This window comes from Amphimedon queenslandica, unplaced genomic scaffold (genome assembly GCF_000090795.2).
Source record: "Amphimedon queenslandica unplaced genomic scaffold, v1.1 AMPQUscaffold_13286, whole genome shotgun sequence".
In the NCBI taxonomy this organism is placed as follows: Eukaryota; Metazoa; Porifera; class Demospongiae; order Haplosclerida; family Niphatidae; genus Amphimedon; species Amphimedon queenslandica.
In genome coordinates this window covers 130,383-145,139 of record NW_003546478.1, presented here as the reverse complement: position 1 = coordinate 145,139, position 14,757 = coordinate 130,383, and the positions used below count along the sequence as shown (strand labels likewise).

The 14,757-nt window shown below is 34.4% G+C and overlaps 3 protein-coding genes across 3 annotated transcripts in view; all 3 read left to right on the top strand.

Moving 5' to 3' along the window:
- LOC109583711 (uncharacterized) overlaps positions 1-6,791 on the top strand; it is a gene marked incomplete at both ends in the record, with an annotated part of 12,630 nt that extends 5,839 nt beyond the window's left edge. The window contains 18 exons of the mRNA XM_019999144.1: positions 2,041-2,415; positions 2,473-2,790; positions 2,848-3,168; positions 3,235-3,360; positions 3,410-3,673; positions 3,829-3,920; positions 3,978-4,054; positions 4,199-4,347; positions 4,460-4,572; positions 4,654-4,785; positions 4,934-5,065; positions 5,178-5,272; positions 5,343-5,857; positions 5,929-6,023; positions 6,151-6,320; positions 6,371-6,483; positions 6,533-6,694; positions 6,745-6,791. Coding sequence (XP_019854703.1) covers positions 2,041-2,415; positions 2,473-2,790; positions 2,848-3,168; positions 3,235-3,360; positions 3,410-3,673; positions 3,829-3,920; positions 3,978-4,054; positions 4,199-4,347; positions 4,460-4,572; positions 4,654-4,785; positions 4,934-5,065; positions 5,178-5,272; positions 5,343-5,857; positions 5,929-6,023; positions 6,151-6,320; positions 6,371-6,483; positions 6,533-6,694; positions 6,745-6,791 — 3,296 coding nt within the window. The remainder of the gene's footprint in view (positions 1-2,040; positions 2,416-2,472; positions 2,791-2,847; positions 3,169-3,234; positions 3,361-3,409; positions 3,674-3,828; positions 3,921-3,977; positions 4,055-4,198; positions 4,348-4,459; positions 4,573-4,653; positions 4,786-4,933; positions 5,066-5,177; positions 5,273-5,342; positions 5,858-5,928; positions 6,024-6,150; positions 6,321-6,370; positions 6,484-6,532; positions 6,695-6,744) is intronic.
- Positions 6,781-7,772, top strand: LOC109583726 (uncharacterized). Its single transcript, XM_019999171.1, has 3 exons — positions 6,781-6,814; positions 6,872-7,385; positions 7,510-7,772. Exons 1-3 carry the CDS (start codon positions 6,801-6,803, stop codon positions 7,612-7,614), a joined length of 633 nt encoding a protein of 210 aa, XP_019854730.1. The 5' UTR covers positions 6,781-6,800; the 3' UTR covers positions 7,615-7,772.
- Positions 7,773-7,892: 120 nt separating this feature from the next.
- LOC109583710 (uncharacterized) lies at positions 7,893-14,566 on the top strand. Its single transcript, XM_019999143.1, has 11 exons — positions 7,893-8,044; positions 10,427-10,461; positions 10,534-10,782; positions 10,919-11,086; positions 11,276-11,455; positions 11,570-11,749; positions 13,149-13,325; positions 13,427-13,609; positions 13,840-14,040; positions 14,101-14,274; positions 14,346-14,566. The coding sequence occupies exons 3-11, from the start codon at positions 10,542-10,544 to the stop codon at positions 14,564-14,566; spliced, it is 1,725 nt and encodes a 574-aa protein (XP_019854702.1). The 5' UTR covers positions 7,893-8,044; positions 10,427-10,461; positions 10,534-10,541.
- The last annotated feature ends 191 nt before the right edge of the window (positions 14,567-14,757 follow it).

Below are 14,757 nucleotides of genomic sequence, written 5' to 3'. Positions count from 1 at the left end.
ATACATCATTGTATGGATCAAATGATAGAGTATACACTAACTTTACCTGTCAATATGGCTATGGGAGTTCATCAATATATGATTGTATAAATGATGCAAGACCAGCTAATGATAGTGTAGAGTGTGCCAGTAACAATGCTGTAATACAGTGCTTTAGACCATGTGAGTTATTCATTTAATTTTAGTGATACTACATAAGTCGTGTTTCATAAAATGATTGTGAATTGTGATATCATTAAAACATTTTCCATTTTAATGCAGCTCGTAGCTGTTATTCATCATATCAGAGTGTATACTATTCTTCATTTATCACTACTACTGATAGTCGTTATGGTTTCATTGGTAGACTATCTACATGTATCAATATGCAAGAAGCAGTATACTGCAATAACACTCTAAGTGAGCTTCATAATGTTAATAGTATTATTACTATTATTATTATTATTATTATTATTATTATTATTATTATTATTATTATTATTATTATTATTATTATTATTATTCTATGTTCACAGCTTCTACTAACATTGATCTTGTATGCAGTACAAATTATCAGTCTAAAACTGGTCTACCATATCCATTAGTTGGATCAGCTAAGGATTATGGAGTCAACTTCATACCTAATTACATTACTGACTTCAGTTGTCCAGCTGATAGTCCTTATGCTGATAGTTCTTGCAATTACACCACTAACACACAGTCTTGTACTGGCTATGGTGGACCTAGCATTGTCACTTGTATTAATGGTAAACAAAAATATGATCATATTTATAATAGACAGATCCAGTTGTTTAGTGTAACTATTGCACCTATTTTCTCTTCCTTAGGTCCTTATAGTTGTGGTTCTGGTAATATTCAAATCCGACAAGGTTCTTATGGTTCTGGTCGTCTCAACAACAATCAGTACCTTGTCACTGGCTATCCTCAAATCTGTGTTACTTATGATTACATACCAATATGTAGAGATGGAGTGAGTGAAGAGGAACTCCGTTATATTTGCTATAGGACTGGATATTATGGTAAGTGAGACTCCATTTTTATACCTTCAGTAAGTTATATATATTCTCCTCTTCTTTTCACCACAGGGTATACCCTTGGTCCAGTGATAGGTTCTGAGTCTAACTTTACAGCTCCTAATAGTACTTATTCAGCCACTAATCTCTCCTGTCCTATATTCAGTGAATATGATAACTGCAACTACACAACCTTTAATGGCAACTGTGACACTAGAGGTGGTCCAATATTACTTACCTGCTTACAAGGTAAACATATACTTATAGCAAATAATACCTATAATTTTTCTTATTGTATAGTTCCTCGTATGTGTTATCATGGAGATGTAAGAATTGTAGGTGGTCCCAATAATTATACTGGTCGACCAGAGTTTTGTTACTTTGGAACATGGAGGAGTATCTGTGGAATTGGTTTTGATCTTTATGATGCTTCAGTCACTTGCTCTCTAGCCGGATTCAATCATGATTGTAAGTAATAAATTGTTAATAAAATACTTGTGAAAATAATGTTTTTGAGTAATAAACATTTGATATTATGTTAGCTAATTTTGATAGTATAAACTTTAGAAGTATTCTGATACATTGAGGTCCTTATGTTATGTAGAAATTTTTAGCCGATTCTGACTTTGATTTTTCAAGTTATGACTATTTTTTTAACTCTCAATTTCTGAGTACTATAGCCAATGGTTTTTCTAAAAAAATGGCTCCAAAATCACCCCCAATCTTTGTTACATTTCCTGATACATATTGATATTTTTATGCTATAGTGGCAAGGAATTTATCTGCTGGTAGTTATGGTTACAATAATCTCCCTCCTGTACTGGCTGGTTTGCAGTGTACTGGTAGAGAAGGATCGTTCTCTAATTGTACTCCAATCAATGGAGACCTCTTGAGTTCTTGTAACTACACTCAAGCAGCTGCTGTGGCCTGTGAACCTGTCATTCGTAAGTGCTCTACATGTACTCCTGCTATAACCTGTCACTATAATAACAATTATGAATTTTGAATTTTTAAATTCTATTTTTAGTTGCTATCAATACTACAATCAATGGTACTGCTACACTTGGTCCTAACACTAACTTAACATTGACTTGTACACTGGACTATCAATTCTTGTCTGGTGACTTCCAGTTAAACTCTATTGGTTGGTATCGTAATGGTGCTCGTCTTTCTTCAGTTTCTGGTCGTTACAATCTCACAGAGTCTGAGGTGGAACAGTATAGGTGTGGTTATTATGGTTATTATCGTTGTGATAATGAAACTGTTGCTGTTCGTCTGGTGTTAGCATTTGAGAACCTCATGCTGTCTGATGCCGGAGAGTATGATTGTCGTGTTAATTTGACTGATTTTAATGTGTCAAGAACAGTTGTTAACAGCACCACAGAGACACTAAACATAATAGGTAATTTTTACTAATATATATTTTTTATTTATCAATTAATTTTTTGCTCTTCTGTAGCTGGACCACAATTAATCTCTAGTCCTCAGAACTACACTGTTATTAATGGAAGCAATGTTATGTTTAACTGTTCATTTACATCAGAGCTAATGATGACAGCACAATGGTACTATGCATCACTGACTGGTACTACTAATGGCAGTCCACTGACAAGTGGAGTTAGACTAGTTGTTAGTCCAACAGTTTATAATGGAGTCAATCAGTATAGTACCAGTTTGAGCATTAACACTGCTATGGTACCAGATATTGGTGTGTATCAATGTGTAGGAAGTTCTACTAATGGAATAGCTACTGGATATGGATCTCTTATAGTACTAGGTTAGTTTTTATTAAGTATCATGTCCCAGCTATGATATTCCCATTCTTTTACACTAGTTGCTGGTACGATTGATGTCACTGCAGTAGCTCAGTCAATAGAAGAAGGGAACACACTAACACTTACATGCACTGTATCAAGCAGCTATCCAGAAGTATCAACCTTCTCTTGGTTCAGGGGTAGTAGCCTAATCACATTAACTAACCGTGTTACAATAAGCACTGGCTCCACTATTGATACTAGCACTGGACTCTATACTAGTACAAGTCAATTGATGATACAAAACACATTGACTGGTGATAGTGGTCAGTATTTATGCCGTGTTCCTCCTGTGTTTTCTCTACCAAGCCTATTGGACCGTATTGCTGTTTCAATAACACGTATGCCTAAATCATAAGTATTATAAGTTATTATAAATAATTTTTCTCTTACTTTTTTATTTATAGCAAGGAATGAGTGTATTATTGATGGTGGAAGCACTCCATGTGTCAATGGATATTGTGTTGATGAAGTGAATGATTATTATTGTGTCTGTCCTGATAATTTCTTTGGAAGAAACTGTGAAACACCAGGTAGCCAAATAACATGCAGAATGATCTTGTTATATTTATTTTTGTACAGTTGTAATCAATTCTGCTCCTGTAATTGTGACTCCTCCAATGGATCAAGATGTTCCACTAGGAAGTCTTGTCAACTTGACTTGTGTAGCAACAGGTGCTCCACAGCCAGTCATCACTTGGTATTTAGAAGGGACTCTTATACCTGGAGCCAACTCACCAATCTACATTATTGATAGCATTCAGCCTGCTCAGAGAGGAACTTATTCTTGTAGAGCTATGAATAGTGAAGGAATGGTTCAAGCTACTGCAACAGTTACTATTAATGGTATGTTATGACTTCACCAAAACAACCAAATGCTCACCTGTTTACCTTCTGCTTTGCAAAAAGTTCCAGATAATTTTTGAGTTATGAGTAGTTTTAATTGACTATATACAATACCTAATTTTCCTATTCATTAATGTGCTCGTTATTCTTAATAGATATCAGGCAATACGTTACAACACTAACAGCTTCCTCGAGTCGAAAAAGACAAGTACAGTTGCCTCCTGCTATTGAAGCAGTTTATAATCAAGTAATTCAATATTACAACACTACACACTATTGGTTACTGCATATCTCCTTATTTTAGACTCGTGATACTCTTGTTGGTAATGAACTTTCACCTGGTAGTGGTATAATAGTTGCTGACATTACATATGCCCTTGCGTAAGTCATTATATATTTATTTGCTTTTTTACACCTTTAAAGTTGATTTTAAGCATATTTCATGTCATTATGTATTCTCATCACTGATTGTATCTCTTATTATGTATAATACTACATTTTTTCAACATACATACATGTATATAGGAGTGATGGTGCTGGTGTCTTATTTATCTTCACTCTACGAGTTCCTCCAATGGCTAATACTGATGGAATTACAAACTCACTGAATGCTCTTACTGCTGATATTGCTGCAAATTATCCTGGCATTAGCTTCTCTCCAGTTATGAGATTTGGTATGAATAAAACATTATTATCATTACATTATTTTTAGTAAAACAAAATCAACATGACACTTCATTATATTAGCTCCAACACATTGATCATTAATGTATTCATTTCTATTAGATGGTTGTTCTCCTGAGACACTACCAGTGACTGCTGGTAGTTCATTGAATATAATGTGGCCTGAGGTTGATGTCCGTGTTGTTGCAAGACCAATCTGTCCCTGTGGAGATATTGTAAGTATTGTAACAATTATTGTGAATACAAGTTATGTTCATTTTGAGTGTGCAAGTATGGCATTCCTCATTTTTTCATAGACAACTAATTTTGGAGCTGTAGGAATAAGAAGATGTAATGGTACGTTCAGTGCCCCTGCTGTATGGTTAACTCCTAATACTACTCAATGTATTTTTGACCAAACTACTACCAGACTCTGTCAGCTATCAATGGTAAGAGAGTGCTAGATAGTATACAGTATGCATGATTGCATCAACAGAATTGAATTTAATAGATTATTAATTCTTTCCTTTACCATCCTTTGCCCTTTCCTTTTTTGTTTTTCAATTCCTCACTGATTTCTGTCCTTCTCTATTATAGAATGATAATGCAGAAGAGGTTGCCACACAATTGACTAACATCACTACTAATACTCAAGAGATTGATCCTGTTGATATTGGCCTCATTGGTACGCTAGCTGAAGAGGTTGCTGAAGATGCATCTGATCCCGAAGTATGCATAACTTTTATAAATTTTTTTGTATCTTGCAAAATGAAATGCTCACTTTTTCTTTTCATTTGTGTCTGACTTCTTAATTGTTAACTTTAAATTTTATCATTAATAGGTTTTGGATTCACTAATGAGCACAATGAATAATATCCTTGATGCACCAGATTCTGTATTGGAGGAGAGTCAGCAATCTAGCAATGGATCACAAAGGTATGTATTGTAATGTAATACTGGTCTTACATTAAAAGGGAGAACTTTAATCATGTTTTTATTAATACAGGATTGTCAATGTAATTGAGGCCATGGCAAGGACTGCAAATATCACAAGAGGTGGCTCAGTGACTGTAGTTAGACCTAATGTAGCTATTGAAGCTCAGGCAGTCGAAGCTTCTACATTTAATGGTGCTGAATTCTCTATTGGCACAACTTCAACGGGAACACTGGATGAGAACACCACCTCTTCATCAACCAATGTTAATTCAGTATCCATACCACCTACTCTTTTAACAAATGTTGGTGTGAATGGCTCTGCTAGAATTGGTTTCTCTGCGATTACTAATAGTAAATTATTCCAACCGAGAGATACAAGTAGTAATACTCCTCCTGTACGTGTTGAGTCTATTGTCCTCTCCATTGATATCTACATTGATGGAGGATCACGTGTTACTGTACAAGAACTCAGTGATCCGATAACACTCTCATTCACTATCACTCTGAACACAGGCTCGTCACGCAGGAGGCGCCAGGCAACTCCAAGCAATACCATATCTGAGTGTGCTTTCTGGGATACTACTAGTAAGTCACAAATAATTATTTGTTATAAATTTCATGGGTGTGATTCATTAATATTTTATTCTAATATTTAGGCTTCACTTGGTCTACTACTGGTATAACTACTGTCCCTACAGCTACTGGTGTCAATTGCATTGTCACTCATTTATCAAGTTTTGCTGTTGTACAGGTAATATACTAAATAAATGTACATTGCAGCCACAAGCATTTTGAGCATTATTTTATGTGATTGGAATAGCTCATCTAAAAAATCTGGCTAGTTAAAGCAACAGCTATTATCTCTTATTCTTTTATAGAGGGATGCTCCTGTTTCATCTTCAACCACACCAACACCGACTCCTACTGGTGTTACTCCTCCTACTGAACCAGTTACTGAAGAATACAGTCCTGAGCCAATACTCTTTATTGGTCTCATCATTTCTATAGTATTAATTCTGGTTGCTGTTATTGGTCACCTAGCATCAGAGTAAGACACACACACTCTCTCTACATTTTAAATATACTTTCTTTGTGTAGTGCACAGCGTCATTGTCCAGAGGGTAGATTGCTAGCTACATCTCATATAACACTCATAATACTCTACTTTGTCTTTGTATTGGCTACTGCTGCTACATACACTGATTCAACTGGTAAGTACATGTACATTAGTAGCAATTCATCTTTAACATTACATCTTAGGTTTCTGCGGTACATTTGCTGGATTGTTCCATTACTTCAGTTTGGTCTACTTTGTCTGGCTAATGTTTGAAGGATTGTTTTATGCTGTTAAACTTCGTATGGGAATTGGTGGCAATGCTTTCACCCGCCACTACTTTATTGTGTCATTGGTTTTTGCACTAAGTAAGCTGCATTGTCACATATATTATTCTTCTTCATTCGTTATCTTTTAGTATTGCCTGCTGTCATTGTTATTATTTCTGCTGCTCTTGGATATAATTATTATGCTATGGAAAATGTGTTGTATGTTACACTTTATTAATTACTAGTCACTTTTAATTTTTTTATTTTTTCTTTCAGCTGTCGTCCACAAAAGTTTTTATTCTACTCTGGATATGTTATGCCAGTGGCTGTCCTTTACCTAACAACCTTAATCAGCTATTGTGTGTCGTTCTTCCTTATTTATTGCTTCGAAATGACCTCAGCAGAGAAGCAATTCCGTAAAGACTCGGTCATATCTCATTACTACGCTGGGTTGATCCTCTTTATTATATTTGGTGTTGTATGGGTATTTGCCATCACTGGTACTCAGTACAACATCACTGGTCCCGGATCAACTGCCCTTCAGTATGTATTTGGCTCCTTCTCCATGATTCATGCTCTGTTACTCGTTATACTGACGTTTGCTCGTACTTCTGATACTCGCTTAGCTTTTAGACCCATTGCTAGAATGATCCCAGGACGAACTGGAAAGTATGAGTTTGCTGCCGATACAAGGGGAGCTCAGGAAACATATGGACTGGATATTTCAGGAAAATATTTGACTGACGAGACTAAAATGGCTAGGGCTGACGAGAAGGAGCCACTTGCTGTTGTAAGTTAAAATTTTAAGTACATGTGCATGTAAAAAATTTATGACTGCATTGATTGATGGTTGTACGACTTCATAATTTTTTTGATGATTGTACGACTTTTAATTTTTACATTTTTATTTTTAGAGTAATATTGATGAAGATGATGAGCCTCGTTATGTCACATCAACATCAGTTACTGTAGTTGTCAATGAAGATGCCCTTGAAGGCGATGAAAAGACAGAGCTCTAATTTTAACTCATAAGTGTTTTAATCAATAGTTTGTCTTCTCCCCCCCTCCCATTTCTTAATTAAGTATTATTATTTTTTTGTCTCCAGTAACTCTTTCGTATTCATTTCATTCAATGCAATCCCTCATTATTTAATTTGATAGATATGTGAACTGCAAATTTTAACAAGTTGGCTCGATAAAGTGTTAGTGCATCTTATTAGGACTGCACATAGTGTCTATCAACACTGTAATGTGCTCTCCCACACCACTGGATGAGTTTGCATCCTGCAGTGGCGTCATAGCAAGTCATAGATCTAATTAATTATAGATAACCTGCCATTTTTGCCACGCTTCTCTCTGCAGTCGCTTGCTCTTCGTTGCTCGCTGTTGGTTATCAAAAAGACTCATCTCAGCCGCAGATCCTGGTACAGCGAGGAAGAAGGAAAGCCTGTAAGTACGGGGCCATTAGATCTAGTCTAACTAAAACAAATGTAAAAGTCCAGCCGGCTTGTTGTTTAGTTAACTTAATTAGACTAATCATGTGTGGACACTTTGTAATAGACTAACTTTGTAAGGATGGACTGTAGTATGTACATGTAGTATCTCCTGTATTGCAATATATGCTTTACAATGTGTATTGGAGGATTACTCACACGTAGAAGACAGCTCTATAGATATATATAAATGAACATGATGCTATTGTAGTTGATTTGTGAATTCTGTTGCCATGAATAGCTGTTAATAAACTCACACTTTGCATTATTGTCTCTTGCTAATTAGCTCATATTATACATAAGCCAGACAGTCTTTATACACATTGCCCTGGATTTTCCCCTCCCCTACCACTGCTACCTGATGGAGGGCAGAGTTCAATTGATAAAGGTCGTCTATGATTTTAACTGCATTGTGATCCTCATGAATGCTAACATGTTTTATTGTGCAGTGCTGGTTTGTTATTTTTGAGCAGTTTTCTGCATGTGTTTCAGTTCGCTCTCGAGAAGTTTTAGTTTCTAAGAGTAACCTTGGCAAAATATTTAACTGCTTGATTATGATAGTAATAAAATACTGGTGATAGATAATAAATTATAATAGTTTTCTTTTCAAATTTTTTCGCATTGTTAGCACTATAATTGACACTTATTTTTGGCATTTAAATGTGTGTTTGTTTTCTTTATTTTTTGTGTACCCAGTAAATCAATAGATGCATGAAGTGCATATTGACTGCAATGAATACTGTCACGCACTTGACTGCACATAGGCACACAGATACAATCAAATAAACAAACAGTGTTTAATATTACATTCTTCACATTAGAGTCTTAATTTAAACAACTGGTACATTTTACATGCTCTGAGTCTCCCTTACTTTGATAAGATATTGTGATTATTAGTTGAGCTACATGCATCAGACAAATGTACAGTATACATTTACTGTCTCCATCTGCTGTTAACTGATGATGTACTGTAGGTCTTAAGGTCTTAATAATAATTCTGTTATATGAGAAGTTAGCAAGAGCTACTCTTACAGCATTATAATTTATGATTACAGTAAATTTACCATCATTGATTTTGTCTGCCCTAAGCCACTTTGCCTTGTTAGTAAACTGTCATGCTTATGTTATACCTAAATATGTTTATCTAAATATATTGAAATAGAATATCATGTGTATATTGAATCCTTTACTTTGCTTAATAAGAGTACTGCTATACATGTAGGTGCATTTATTGTGCCTGTCTATAATAGTCTATCAAGTCATGTTATTCATAAATACAATAATATGACCTGAAGCTCATATGTGAATGCTTTATCAAGTTACATGTGTATGTTGACAAAGTTTTATTCTAGCTCACTCCCATTTTCTCTGTCACCAGTCACTGCTCCTTACTATATCCTATGACACTCTTCTTGCTGTAATAATTCATCCTTATTAGTAGTGACCTAGTGTCTGTGGAATGTGTTCTGTAGTAGCACCAGTAGTGATAGACACAGGTTAATAAGATTCAAGACTGCTTAGCATTATTCTTGTGTCACTGTTAATTCTGTTACACTTGTTCTTGTTCTACAATAATTTGTCAGGGCTGTAGCTCTCCTTCCTGCCTGCACTATGTGTTATATTTTATGCTAGTACAGTTAGTAATATTGCTTTATTGTAGCATATAGTGTAACTCCTGCGTGATGTTGTTGTAGTGCTTGTTGTAATAAAAATATTATTCTCTTAGTGTCCTTTTTAAAATTTGATAATGCATTAGTTTATAATTGTACAGTTTGATTCCAAAACAATTTCAATATGAATTTACTTCCTTCTTTGTGTTTAGTATATTATATAATGTATTCTATCAGGCTTTAAGGCTTAAGTAAAATGTGATTTCATGCCTTGAATTATTCTTGTAGTTAGATTAGACATTATTAGCAAAAGGTGATGTCCCACATTAAAGACATGGCTTATGTACATGTAGCCTCCTTTCTCCCTATCTGCCCCTCCCTCTATCCTTTATCATTATCAATGTATGGGAAGAATATTGATAGCCTAAAATGTAAATCAATTCATTCCTTTACCACACACACACACACACACACACACATCACTGTTAATATACTCATAGCATGTTTCAGGTATTTTAACTACATCGAATTAACTTAATAATTTAGCATAGCATGTGCTTGGCACATGGTGACCTCTATCATTTATTCATTGCTGAGGTTATTATCATTGTAATAACTGTCTGAACCAGCTGTTAGTTCAGGTGAACATTAATTGACATGTAGTGGTAATGAATTTTAGAGTATAACATTTTTCTCTCTTCTTTTTTTTATGTCATTCTTATGGACAGGCTTATCTCTCAAAGTGTCGAGCAATTCAAAAAAGGTACATTATGTTTTTGAGTGTACAAATCTGTTAAATATCCAACTCCTCCCTTTCTTTTTTTCTCCTCAATAGCTCACACAATGAGAATTATTTATTTATTGTCATTGCTGGCGTCAGCCAGTATACAGTCAACCAATGCTCAGTTTGATTTTCCTGACTGTTTCCCTGGGCAGACTCAATTCAATAGTACTATTGTAACGTCTGATTATGTAACTGGATATCCTCTTGTGTGTGCCAATGGGACTTTTGCTCCAGTCTGTAATGGTGCATCTGTTGGATATGTGGGAACAGTAATACTCTGTTCTCAATTCAATATCACTTGTTAGTTACATGAGTCTGTGTGTGCATACTTTTTATTGCTATCATTATTATTATTACTATTTTATCATTATTATTATTATTATTATTACTTTATTATTATATTTTGTTATTACTATACACTCCTTTCTTTCTATAGCTGGATATGTTGGTACTCCTCCTAATGTTACTTTAGCTCCACTCAACGAGAACGACATCAGTTATACTGTCACTGATTTAAATTGTGACTATTTAACAGGTTGCTCTAATCCCATGTTTTCTGGGGATGATTGCACCAATGGATATCTGTCTTTCACTTGTCCTTTATGTGAGATAAATACTTCATCATTATTATTATTATTATTAGTGTACTAGCATGCATTATAACAAGCTACCAATGTACATTTTTTATTAGGCAAAATGCATTTTATTTTTATCTATCTATTTTTATGTGTCTTGCTCCTTCTATTTTGATTTTACTTTCCTCTTTTCTTCATATTATATCTCTTTTCTCCAGCTCTTTGTGATGGTCCTGAGTTTAGTCTGTACAACAATGAGACCACGTATATAAATGGGACTGAAGTTGTCACTGGTATCTTTGGGATATGTCAAGATGGAGTACTGATTGGATATTGTGATGACGGGAGTATATTTGATGGTGCAGCCCAGTTGTTGTGCAATGGGCTCGGATATTTAAGTAATTTTATGATTTTATGATCAATTCTTCGTTTTTTAAACTCTACAGTTTATTATCTCTTTTTAAAATCCAAAACATTTTTTTGTAATGCCCTTTACTTACTCTTCTTTTTAGATGGAGAACAGGTTGCTTCAAACTCAAGACTACCACTTGGTGCTGCTTACCTGACAAATTTCATGTGCATTTCCACTCCGTATGGTCCTTCTAATTGTACTGAGGGTATGCTAGCCACTAATCCAGCCTGTTACAATGGATCATTGGATTATACTCTACGCTGTTCTGTTAGACGTGCAAGTAAGCGAATGAGAAAACCATCAACTAAACTAATGATGCATTGGGTAGCCTATGCTTTTTTTTCTGAAAAATGGCTCCAAAATTACCCCCAATTTTTGTTACATTTTTTATACATATTAACGTCCTTATGCTATGTAGAAAGTTCGAGCCAATTTCGATTTGAATTTTTAAAGTTACAGTCATTTTTTTAAACTCTAAATTTCGGAAAAATACCCCGTACTATAGCCCATGGTTTTTTCCAAAAATTGGCCCTGAAATCATCCCCAATTTTTATTACATTTTCTGATACATATTGATGTACTTATGCTACATAGAAAGTTTGAGCCAATTCTAATTTGAATTTTTGAAGTTACGGCCATTTTTTAAAAACTCCAAATTTCGGAAAAATACCCTGTACTATAGCCCATGGTTTTTTTCCAAAAATTGGCCCCGAACACACCCCCAATTTTTATTACATTTTCTGATACATATTGATGTACTTATGCTACATAGAAAGTTTGAGCCAATTCCGATTTAAATTTTTAAAGTTACGGTCATTTTTTTAACTCTAAATTTCGAAAAAATATCCTGTACTATAGCCCATGGTTTTTCCAAAAAATGGCTCCGAAATGACCCCCATTTTTTATTACATTTTCTGATACATATTGATGTACTTATGCTGCATAGAAATTTTGAGCTGATTCCGACTTCAATTTTCAAGTTATGACCATTTTTTAAAAACTCCCAAATTTTGGAAAAATACCCTGTACTATAGCCCATGGTTTTTTCCAAAAAATGGCTCCGAAATCACCCCCAATTTTTATTACATTTTCTGATACATATTGATGTACTTATGCTACATAGAAAGTTTAAGCCAATTCCGACTTCAATTTTTAAAGTTATGACCATTTTTTAAAAACTCCCAAATTTTGGAAAAATACCCTGTACTATAGCCCATGGTTTTTTCTAAAAAATGGCTCCGAAATTACCTCCAATTTTTATTACATTTTTTGATACATATTGACATCCTTATGCTATATAGAAAGTTTGAGCCAATTCCAACTTCAATTTTTAAAGTTACGGCCACTTTTTAAACTCCAACTTTTGGAAAAATACCCTGTACTATAGCCCATGGTTTTTTATAGCCCATGGTTTTTTTTAATGGCTCCAAAATTGCCCTCAATTTTTATTACATTTTTGATGAATATTGATGTACTTGTGCTGTGTATAAAGTTTGAGGTGATTCCGACTTGAATATTTTTAATCATGGTCATTTAAAAATAGGCTAATTTCTGGTTTTGGCTCATTTTGATTACATTTTCTGATGCAAAATTAACGTCGTTACAAATTTGAGTTGATTCTGATGATATTTTTAATTTAAAAACTGAAACTCTTTTATTACTATTTTCTGTCTTCCCAGGTTGTGATGGATATAATGTCGCATTGAATTACAATACAACCAGTATAGTCAATGGGACTGAATACATAACTGGTGTACCCACTCAGTGTAATGATGGATATATTGATGCTTTGTGCAATGATGGGTCTATTACTCAAGATACAACTGATTTCTTGTGCCAGTCTATTGGATATTTAAGTATGAATGCAAATGTATTTTATGCCGCAATATTATTATAATAGAGGCTTTATTTGTTATCGTATATTGTTTTATACTTTATCCTCTAATTTCCTTTATAGCTGGTCAACTATTGATGGTTAATTCTACACAGTATGGGACACTACCTCAAGGAACTGCCTACTACACTAACTTCACTTGTCCAGCTAATGCTCTTAGTCTTGATGATTGTGGAGCTATATTAGTACAATGTCCTTCTGCTGGTAGCTCAATGGAAGTTGTCTTACAATGCAGCAGGCCATACTGTGAGTTGATCTGGTACTATGACACAATACACTCCTTGTATTAGTTGATTTTAAGAGCACATTATTTATTTATTATTTTTTATCAAAAGTAAATATTATTTATGTCTCTAGAAGGAATGAGGAAGTATATTGTTTGTCATTACAAATTGATGTACTTTTATAATGAAAGAAAAACTATTATTATTTATTTATTACTTATTTCATTTCCCTCCTCCTTTCCCTCCTTATAGCTGTATGTGAAGATGGTGCTGTCAGATTTATTGATGGCAGTTCTGGTAGCTATGATTCATATGATACACGTACTGAAACCCTGAGTGGTAGCCTTCAGATATGTGTTAATGGAGAGTATAGATATGTGTGTGGGCTCAGTAATGCTTCATTCAATGCATCTGATATTGTGGCTGCTGCTTGTATTCAATTGGGATATGTCAGTAAGTTATTATTATTTGTAAAATGCAGCCATATTCATTTTAAATTTTTATACGTAATAGATTCTTCCAGTAGCTACACTAATCAGTATTTCTATCCAAGTTCTAATCCAGTGATAGAGAGTATATCATGTCCATACAATGGATCTCACTTTTCTCTGTGTTCCATTAACACTACAACTGATCCTAACTCCTGCTATGATTATGATCGTGTGTTAGGTGGTACTTGCAACAGAAGTAAGTACTACAAACTTTATTTTTGCTTTTTAATACACTTGTTATTGTTAATATTCTTATCATTTCCACAGTTACTCCAGCCTGTACTAGGTTATTCCAGATGGCTGATCGTGGTACCTTTAATTATATTAATGGTACTTATGTTGCAACAGGACGTATTGAGGCTTGTGTTAATAATGTTTATTATCCTGTGTGTACCAATGGTCTTAATAATACACTATCATCACCACCTCCTACCTACTATCAATTGGATGGTGTTTGCAATAATGTATTTTACAGCGGTAAGATTTGATTTTTAATGTACAATTATGATTCTTCATTCAATGCTCTAGGGTACACTTATTTACCAGATCAGTATATTGGATCTCGTTCTGATTATTATAATTCAACTGGTTCTACTCGTGTCATAAGCTCAATCAGTTGTCCTAATGGTGCTAATCGTGCTACAACTTGTAATGTCACATTCTCTGATAATGGTGTCTC